Source organism: Chiloscyllium punctatum, chromosome 2, assembly GCF_047496795.1.
Source record: "Chiloscyllium punctatum isolate Juve2018m chromosome 2, sChiPun1.3, whole genome shotgun sequence".
In the NCBI taxonomy this organism is placed as follows: Eukaryota; Metazoa; Chordata; class Chondrichthyes; order Orectolobiformes; family Hemiscylliidae; genus Chiloscyllium; species Chiloscyllium punctatum.
This window is the reverse complement of record NC_092740.1, coordinates 141,426,051-141,436,773: the sequence shown is the minus strand read 5'-3', so window position 1 is coordinate 141,436,773 and position 10,723 is coordinate 141,426,051. Positions and strand designations below refer to the sequence as shown.

Genomic DNA, 10,723 nt, shown 5'->3' with positions numbered 1-10,723 from the left:
CCCATTGAAAACAGAGATGTTTTTCTCAAAGAAGGTGGTGAGACTTTTGGACCACTTATTCTAGAGTCAAGGAGCCAAATAGTCTATTCTTGCTTCTTGTTCATATATTTATAAATATGTTGTACAGAAAATGGACCGTGAGAGTCATACTGAGAAATGGAGGGACACAGGAAGGTGAAACTTTAAGTAGAAAAAGGTCAGGAAATAAGCATCAGGGAAGAGGCTTTAGCAGATATGAGCAACATCAGGACAATCAGGTTATAAATCAGAGGCGACACATTCTTCAGACTTTCTGTATCTTAACTGATCAAAGCATTGCAGTGGCTCTCTCTCTCTCTCTCTATATATATATATTCAGTCCTTTATGTTCTCTCAATTTCTTTTGACTTGATATAAAATCTAGCATTTTTTGTGTCCTACTGGGGTGAGAAAGGAGCTCAAGAGGATGGTGATCATCAAGGGGGTGGGCTGTTTGGAATTGAATAGGAGCAGGGATAGGCAGATGCTGAGTGGGAGAGAGTTGGGCAGGGAGAAGTGGGGGAAGATTTGAGGGAGGGAATATTAACATCTTCAATTTTATTAGACAGGTGAATGTCCACACCTACAGCAATACCTGTCAGGGCAAAGTCTCAACCAATGGTTTCCTGTTGATTAATCTCTCACTCGTACAATTGGAACAATATTCCACCCATATCCAATTGTCCATAGTGCCTAACGTGGTGGAGAAAAGATATCTCTCTCTGGTCACTACAGTCCTCCTTCTCTCCTGGTTCTGACAATGTCCACCCACCTGGTCGTTCTTTAACCTGGCCTGTTCTTTCCTGATGTAACACTTTTGGGATTTGTCAACACTGGACTTTCACCCCCAACCCTTCCAGTTCTAAATAACAATCAAAACCCCATGAACCCAACAGTGAAGCAAAGTGTTGTTATTTACCTATGCTTAACTCACTGTACACATTTACAAGTTGTGCTTTTTTGCCTAGCAGGGCTTCCTTTGTTCAATATGGTGGGAAAAGCATTATACACTCATAGTAATGATTTTAGCTTTGTACAATCGCTGTGGAACGAAGCTTTATGAACAGTTATTTATTCCTTTATCCAACACTTGAAGGGCCAGATTTTCACTCTGCCTGGATTCGTTTTTGTCTGCCCGACTTGTACTGCAATCTTCTACAGCATCAGAGTTGCTTGTTGCAGGATCTTGCCCAACTTTGTTCTGCGCTGTTAAAATTAATTTGTTGGATTTCCGATGAGAGTAGGTCTCTTGGTGCTTGACCTCGGCCGAGCACAGCTGAAACTTGAAGGCGGCCTGAAACCCTCGTCGGAAATTCTTGTTGAAGTAACCATAGATGATGGGGTTGACACTGCTGTTGCAGAAGGCTAACCAGTGGGCAAAGGGATAGATGTACAAGTTGATTATTCTCAACTGGTTGTGGGACAGCCTTGTGTAGTCAGATAGCATCATCAGAGTCCAGAGTGGGAGCCATGATAAGGCGAACAGCAGGGCTACTGTGGCCAACATCTTGATCACTCGTTGCTTTTTCTTCGACACAGTGCTGCTGTTTTCCTGGTGAGATCCTTTGCCAATGGGTATGCTGGTTTTAAACAACGCAATTCCTATCCTTGCATACATGATGACCATGAGTGCCAGAGGGGCCAAGTAAATGTTGGAAAATAACACGGTGGTGTAAATCTTCCTCATTTTTGGATCTGGCCAGGCCTCATAACATTGGTAGCAAGGATATATTTTCCCACTGCTTTGGATAATCTTTATGCTGTCAGGCAGTTTGATTACTCGTAGCATGATTGCAGAAGGACAGATTATTGAGATAGCAAGAACCCATATGATGACGACAATGATGGTCGCAACAATCACGTTAAGCTTTTGTTTGAAAGGATAGACAATGCATCTGAATCTGCAAAATAAATGACAAAAAAAGTTTCTTTAATAGTCAGATACTTTTCATGGTTTGTAGGTTTGTGGTAACACAAGTATGTAGCAGAAAGCAAAGCAATCCCTATGGCTAATCTTAAAGCTAGATTGGGCCACTAGGAAAAGGCAGCATGGTGGCTCAGTGGTTAGTACTGCTGCCTCAGCGCCAGTGACCCGGGTTCGATTCCACCCTCAGGCAACAGTCAGTGTGGAGTTTGCACGTTCTCCCTATGTCTTGTGTGCGTTTCCTCTGGTTTCTCTAGCTTCCTTTATAGTCCAAAGATGTGTAGACTATGTGGATTGGCCATGCTAAAGTGTCCAGGGATGTGCAGGCTAGATGGATTAGCCATGGGAATTACTGAGATTAGGATGGGGGGGGGGGGGGGTGGGTCTAGGTGAGATGCTGTTTGAAAGGTTGGTGTGGAATTGATGGGCTGAATGGCCTGCTTCTACATTGTAGGATTTCTATGAGGATTACCTCATGAAAACACAGCGATATCAAATCATTTGTAAGGTGGCTTACCCGTGGCTAGTAAATTTTAGGCTCCATCTTTTGTGCAACTACCTAGCACTACGTTTTATAAGCAACCTGGATAATTTCAGAATAAGCAGAATAATGAGCTCAACATCAATTACAAAAAGTGGGTCTGGAATGGAGTTTTGATTGCGAGGTGTGCACAGGAGATGTCTGAGTGTCAAAATTATTATATTCAACTTGCAAGCGTAAGTCAGCTCCCAAACTCTGCTCCCTGGTACCCCACTTGCAGAAAAACCAAAGAACTGTGGATGCAAGAAATCAGAAACAAAAAATGAAATTGCTGGAAAAGCTCAGCACGGCTGGCAGCATCTGTGGAGAGAGAAAGCAGGGTTAACATTATGGTCCAGTGACACTTTTTTCAGAACTTTTTCTGTTCTGAAGGACCGTCACTGGACCCAAAATATTAACTTTGCTTTTTCTCTCCACAGGGGCAGCATGGTGGCTCAATGGTTAGCACTGTTGCCTCACAGCACCAGGGTCCCAGGTTCAATTCCAGCCTCGGGTGACTGTCTGTGTGGAGTTTGCACGTTCTCCCCGTGTCTGTGTGGGTTTCCTCTGGGTACTCTGGTTTCCTCCCATGGTCCAAAGGTGTGCAGGTCAGGTGAATTGGTCATGCTAAATTGCCCAGAGCATTAGGTACATTAGTCAGAGGGAAATGGGTCTGGGTGGGTTATTCTTCGGAGGGTCGGTGTGCATTTGTTGGGCCGAAGGGCCTGCTTCCACACTGGAGGGAATCTAATCTCAGATACTGCCAGACTTGCTGAGTTTTTTTTCAGCAATTTCTGTTGTTGTTCCCCATGTGCAGATGTATATAAAGTTTTCTTTACAGGTGAATCCAAACTTATTGGAATCTGAAAAAATCCAAACTAGAATGGCTCTCCTCCTGTTGTTAACTGTCAGTCAGGATGATGAAGTTGTCAATCAGAATGACCTAAATCATCAATATAAGATTTCAAAAGGACATAGTCAATATGTCACAAATTAAAATCAAACTATATTTTAAAAAAATCAAATTCTACAGTTGTTTCCTATGTCCATGGTAATCACCCTGGTACCATGGGTGTGATTTTTTTTTTATGCAGACAATACTTTTAAAGAGAATTGTATGAACTGCAGTAGAAAAGTTATTTTATATTTCCGAAGAACTGTATGTGGCAGCAATCAAAAGGCACTTTTTAAAAGACTTCTGAAAGGTTGAAATATATTTACTGAATACTGAAATCTTAAATTGTGCAGAAAAATGATGACAGATTACTGTTTGTATGTTGAAAATTGAAAGTACAGTTCTATTATTCCCAAATGCTTTCATAGTTCATTGTGATGCTGCACTTACTTTAAAAACTTTGGGCTGAGTTTTAAGTTTTTGATTTTGAGTGCAAGTTGTGTTGAGTTTTTAGAAGTATTATGATGTTGAAGTCATGTACTTTACCTTTAAGAGAGAGTGAAGGGTGTTTGCGCTGACAGCTTACAGGTACATGTCATGTGATTGACTAGCAGTCTCAGAGTATACTGGAAAATTGAAAATATGTAACATTTGGCTGTGAAACAAATACCTGACTTTTGATTGCTATGTTTTCACAACAGTTCGCATTTAACCAATCAGTTAAAAATTATGCCCCAAGATACTAAAACCCAATCAAACATGAATTTTACTGTTTTGACAACATCAAACCAATAAGATGATCTGATGTTAGGGGTATAAAAGAAGCCAGCATTTTGAGAATTAGCCAGTGACAGAGCAATAAACTGCTATCTCAAGTGCCATTCAAAACACTCTCAATCAAAGTTACCTTTTTCATAAGAAGTTAAAAATTACACAACACCAGGTTATAGTCAACAGGTTTATTGGAGCACTAACTGTCGAGGTGCTGCCTCTTCATCAGGTGGTTGTGGAACATGATCATGTGACACAGAATTTATAGCAAAAGGGTACAGTGTCATGGAGTTGTAATAACATATTAAACAACTTGAGTTAAAAATCACTCAACACCAGGTTATAGTTCTTAAGCAAATTTAGACTAAGTCTTTCATCTTTTAGAATGGGATAGGGTGGGTTTCAATAATGTTCACTTTTAGAATTAAAGGATTAACATTGATATTTTTCTTTAAATAGTGGAATTTGGGCAGTTCTCTGTCACTTATTCTACGACAGATTACGAGATGAGGTGAGCCCTTCTGGGTGTTTGGTTTAATTAGCAGACGGTTCACCATCGTGTGGTAACAGGAGAGAATTTCACTGCCAGACCCAATGGGTTTCTCACCGTATCTTACCAAACACACTGCACTAACTGCCGACTCTGCCCTACAGATTCCCTCACATCTGATTTCCATCCCATTTTACCATACACTGTTCCTGAAGTAACCTTCCACGCAGCGGGTATCCACTCTGAGACCAGCTCCCCTTGTGTCTGCATTACCTTTGAAAAGGAGGAAGGCTGGCACCTGGCACCTGGTCCGTGTCATCCCGTCTACTCTACCTCCTTATTCCTATGGGACATTTGTACACCTTTCTCCCACAGGCACCACACTAAAAGCCATGCCATTCACTGTGTCTTATTCATTCTCCCCCTTTATGAAGACTGGTATAAGATGCTGCCTTATTTCCCCTCCCCCCCCGAATGTTGGGTCTTCCTGTGGACTTCACTGAGGAGTACTCTACCAAGACATTGAGACACGGCTGTCTGTGTGGTGCAAGATGAGGTGTATTTGGTGTGGGCAACTGCCACGTGGCACAGCTGTAACACTAACAGTGTGGCAACCTGTATGTGCCCTTGTCTGGGGACTGCTGAACAGCACGGCAAGCTGCTTGGTTGTGGGACTGTGCCAGTTACCATCACAATGTGTGACGAAGTAAGGCATGTATGCTGCAGGAATGCAGTCTACAAGAGCGAACTAGAAGCCCTGGTAGACAGCCTGTACAAACTGTGGCGCCTATCCTTGAAGTGGTAACTGTAGCCGATTCAGCAGTGCAATGCTGGTGACCATGCAATTCTGTGCTTTCAGGGTGCACTGACAGTCCATTGGAGAGCTGCCAAGATAGTGGAAGGGTTTGCCAAAGGCTGTGGTAGAAGGATATGTGTAGCTGTTGCCCTTGGATGGTGCCCTGGGCTGCAGTTTGGATGAGGTCAACTTGGAGGAAGCAGTGAGCTGAATCCACCAGTTACCTGTTGTGGTTTCCATCTCTGGTTGTCACGATGGCTTGTTTGTTGGGTGAGATTGGCAGCAGAATACTGATGAGGTGAGTCAGGTATCAATAAGGAGATGGCACCACCTTTGCTCAGCTGAACACTGCTCTAGTAGATTGCCAGTGCTGTTAACGTCCAGATTCAATGAGGTTCGTGGCAAGGAAGGCACCTTCGGAAAAGACAAACTGGGCAATGCCAATGTGCTGCTTCAAATCTTGCATAGGACAGATTTTGTGTTGGTTCAGTCTCCGGAGCATCTTAGCATTGATCCTGCCATACTGATTTCACAGCTTCTGGAACTCCTTCTTGTGGGCTCACAATATCCCACAAATAATATCTGCATAAGCTTTCTGGGCAATTGCTGCCCCAGACTTGGTGGAAAGGACATGGCATTTCCATGAGCCCATTATTGCACAATTGGAGCTAATTGCTCCAAGTGGGCAATTAATGAGCACTATAGATCTCTTTCCCGCTCAACCCTTGTGAAGTGCCTTAAGATGCCGTATTACTGTAAAGGTGCTGGGACATGCATGTTATTGCTTTTGGTAGAGTAATACGTGAAGAGGTACCACTTCACAAAAAATGGTGTCTATTACATCTTCTTCTGACATTTTCTCATCTGAGTCAGCCCATTGCAGACTTCTGTAGAAACTTTGGATGTAGGAATTAGAAACAGGAGTAGGCCATTCAGCCCTTCGAGCCTGCTCTGCCATTTAACATGGTCATGGCTGATCTTATCCTGGTCTCCACTCCACTTTCCTGCCAGCTCCCCATAGCCCTTTCTCCCACTTTTCGTCAGAAACATCTTTATTTCTATCTCAACTCTGTTGATTGATTCTACCTCCACTGCGTTCTGGGACAGCAAGTTCCATAGATTCACAACCATCTGAGAGAAGTAACCTCTCCTCAGCTCAGTTTTGAACTTACCTCCTCTCACTCTATATCTATGATCTCTTGTTCAAGACTGTCCCACAAGGGGGAACATCTGTTCAATGTCCACCTTATTGATCCTCTTTGGCATTTTATATACCTCAATCAGATGTCCCCTCATTCTTCTGAACTCCAGCGAGTAGAAGCCCAAACTATTCAACAGCTCCTTGTAAGACAGCCTTTTCATTGCTGGAATCAATCTGGTGAACCTCCTCTGAACTGCCTCCAGTGCCACCACATCATTCACAGAATCATAGAGATGTAGAGCACAGAAACAGACCCTTCAGTTCAAACCGTCCATGCCGACCAGATATCCCAACCCAATCTAGTCCGACCTGCCAGCACCTGGCCCATATCCCTCCCAACCCCTTCCTATTCATATACCCATCCAAATGCCTTTTAATATTGCAATTTTACCAGCCTCCATCTCTTCCTCTGGCAGCTCATTCCATACTCGTACACCCTTTGTGTGAAAATGTTGCCCCTTAGGTCTCTTTTATATCTTTCCCCTCTCACACTAAACCTAGGCCCTCTAGTTCTGGGGATAGTGAAGAAGGCATTTGGTATGCTTTCCTTTATTGGTCAGAACATTGGATATTGGAGTTAAGATGTCATGTTGCAGCTTTACAGGACATTGGTGAGGCCACATTTGGAATATTGCATGCAATTCTGGTCTCCTTCCTATAGGAAAGATGTTATGAATCTTGAAAGGGTTCAGAAAAGATTTACAAGGATGTTGCCAAGGTTGGAGGATTTGAGCTATCGGGAGAGGCTGAACAGGCTGGAGCTGTTTTCTCTGAAGCATCGGAGGCTGAAGGGTGATGTTATAGAGGTTAAAAAATCATGAGGGGCATGGATAGGATAAATAGACAAGGTCTTTTCCCTGGGGTGAGGCCTCAAGTAATGAGACCATAACTGGACACAATACTCCAGGTCTCGCCAACGCCTCATATAATTGTACCAACATTTCACATGGTAGTCCACAATATAAGCTCTGTGTGCAACCCACCCCTGTTTCTACCTTGAAATTGACTGCCAAGATGAGAGTGCCCACATTCCTGCTGTGTAAAGTGTCAGGTGTGACTCTGTTGGTAGTGTTTTTACCTCTCAGTCAAAAGTTGTGGGAACATGCCACTAGGGACTTGAGTTGGGAATGTGAGGTGTTTCAGGCAGGGTGAATAAGTGTGGTGTGGATAGTGATAATGGCAGAGGAAGGACACACTGTCACTGTAAAGGTCCAACATTCTAAATAACCCTCGATAAGGTCTGTGCCTTGTCCTGCAAATGATACCTTTGTCAGGGAAAAGAAACACAACTCTGTTGGGTCTTGTAAATAAGGCCTCTCTCAATTGTTGGATACACCTGTGGATAGATGATTGAGTAATTTGGCAGGAACCTCTGGCATTGCCTTGGATACAACACTGGTGAACTTGACAGCCATGGGAACAGCTGTCTGTGTGACAGGAATTGTTCGCACCATCCACAATAAGGTATGTCACAATTCTAAGACAGCTTCCAATGTAATCCTGAGTCAGTGAAGTCATGCCTGTCTGAGCTGTACATGCTTTGGGGTTTTAAATATAGTAAATATAAATGAAAGAGCTTGCATTTATATAACACATTTCACAGTCGTCACCCCAAAGACACATCACTGTCCATTAACTACTTTTTTCTCAAATTTTGCCATTGTTATTATGCAGCAAATGCTATCTTTACTTCACAAACAGCAAGATTTCACAACGGCAATGAGATAATAATTAGATAATATGCTGCAGTCATAATGGTTGAAAGGCATGGGGTTAGCACTCTTACAATGTTGTGGGTTTAAATTTCATTCTCGGGACATTAGCAGAAACTCTAAGCTGATAGGCCTCTGCAATGTTGAGGGAGAGCTGCCTTACAAATGTGATAGTTATTGAGGTTACCTCTGCCTTCTTGGGTTGATTGAAAGATCAGCTGATACTATTGGAAGGAGATTATGGAGTTGAAAACAAAAATTGCTGGAGATCACAGCAGGTCAGGCAGCATCCGTAGAGAGAAAGCAAGCTAATGTTTTGAGTCTGGATGACTGTCCGATGAAGAGACATATCGACTCAAAACATCAGCTTGCTCTCTCTCTGTGGATGCTGCCTGACCTGCTGTGATCTCCAACATTTTTTTTGTTTTCATCTCAGATTCCAGCACCTGCAGTAACTTGCTCCAAGATTATGGAATCCTTCTGATCAATATTTTATCCTCAACTGACTCTAAACAGATTATCTGATCATTATCTCACAGTTGAATCCAAACCATCCATCATGTTTCTCATTTTCCAATGGTAATTATACTTCATAAGTATAAAATTAGCTGTAAAGGACTGAGATATGTCTGAAGGTTGGGACATAGAGCTAAATCAATGCAATCACATTTTTCAACTTCAAGACTAGTTCTACATTGTGCACACTATTCTCAATAATATCTCAGTACTAGTGATAACAGTAGGTCATAGCAGTCAAATTTTCCATGTTAATTTCCCACATTTACCTACCTGTCTACAGCAATTGCAACTAGGGTAAAAACTGAGGCTGAAACAGAGATTCCTTGAACCAAGCCACTTATCTTGCAAACAAAGCTTCCAAAGGGCCATCCTGTAAAACAGAGTACACATCATGTCAATCATTCCGGGGAAATATAGCAAAGATGACCATTTTCCAATTAGTTTCTACAGAAATAATAGCAGCTCTTAATTTACTTTCCAAACAAAAATGTGATCACATTATACAGACACTACATCAGTTCTTTAAAATATTGAATGCTAATTTAAGAAGGATGACCCCTACAAGGTCCAGACTGGTACAGGCAAGTGATCCTAGACAGAGGTTGACAGCCACTGTTATAGATTGCCTAGAAATACCACCACTGTGACTGCCATAAACTGACCTGCTGTGCTTTTTCAGCACCACTCTAATCTAGACTCTGATTTCTGGCACCTGCAGTCCTCACTTTTGCCATAAACTATGTCGGTCCACCTATTCCATAAAACCTACCACTGCGCAGCCAAAGCACTGGATGATGGATCCATCAAAAGAGCAAATCCGAAGCCTTTAGTGAACTCAGTTGTCAACTTTCGATATCACTGATATTACATATCTTGTGACAGCTCAGACAAAGGATCTCTGTTCTAGACTCTATTAGGCTAACCTGGGCCATGACTTCATCATCCAGCAATACAGAATCTCGCTTCTCCACAAAACTACACATACTCGGTCCCTAAAGCAGGCATGCTTGCTTTTTAGTTTGATACTGTTAGCAACTCATTCTACCCACCACCTAACCATTGCGAGACACAGTCCTGAACAGGTATGGGATATCCTGCTTGGACCATCTGATGTCCAACCACCCTGAGATCATTCTTGTGGAGATCATTCAGTGTCAATGAAAGGACAAGGGCAATTGTAATGCAGAAACCATGCTAGAAACAACATCAAGAAAATGTCATCACTTATAAAGGATGCAGAGTGGGCATTCTGGAAAGAGATCACCTGGATAGATTTTAAGCCCAGTATTCCTGGTAGAGGCTAATTTGTGCACAAGTTATAAAGTACAATCGGAAATTGTTATAAACAAAAATATCCCCCAAGAGCACCAACAGGGATGACTACCCATTATTTAAAGCGGCTTTGCTGAGGCATTGAAATTAACACATTAGTTCTACACTTAGTACTCTGTGCCCAAAGGTCACAAGACTCAAAGACGTCTTCAGTAGATCTTCCAAGAATGAAAAAGCATCACATCATAGTGATCACACTGCGTTAGCAGTGGAGGCACACTAACAAGGCTGTAGATAGTGACCTTAATGTTGAATTATTGCACAGTGCAACATATGTAGGTGAAACATATGTCATAGGCTCTGCCAATAGGCTGAGGAATGGCAGATGAAGTTTAGTTTAGATAACCGTGAGATTCTACAGTTTAGAAAGGCAAATCAGAGCAGGACTTATACACTTAATGGTAAGGTTCTGGGGGGAGCTGCTGGACAAAGAGACCTTGGAGTGCAGGTTCATAGCTCCTTGAAAGTGGAGTCGCAGATAGATAGGATAATGAAGAAGGTGTTTGGAATGCTTTCCTTTATTGGTCAGAGTATTGAGTACAGGA

The 10,723-nt window shown here is 42.5% G+C and overlaps 1 protein-coding gene across 1 annotated transcript in view; it reads right to left on the bottom strand.

The window, feature by feature from the left end:
• Window positions 1-380: 380 nt before the first annotated feature.
• The window catches only part of LOC140493556 (neuropeptide FF receptor 2-like), a 119,321-nt gene continuing 108,978 nt past the window's right edge, over window positions 381-10,723 (bottom strand). Inside the window, exons 3-4 of the mRNA XM_072592115.1 lie at window positions 9,117-9,216; window positions 381-1,919 (exon numbers count right to left, since the gene is read on the bottom strand). Of these exons, the coding sequence (XP_072448216.1) occupies window positions 1,076-1,919; window positions 9,117-9,216 (944 nt within the window). The 3' untranslated portion in view covers window positions 381-1,075. The remainder of the gene's footprint in view (window positions 1,920-9,116; window positions 9,217-10,723) is intronic.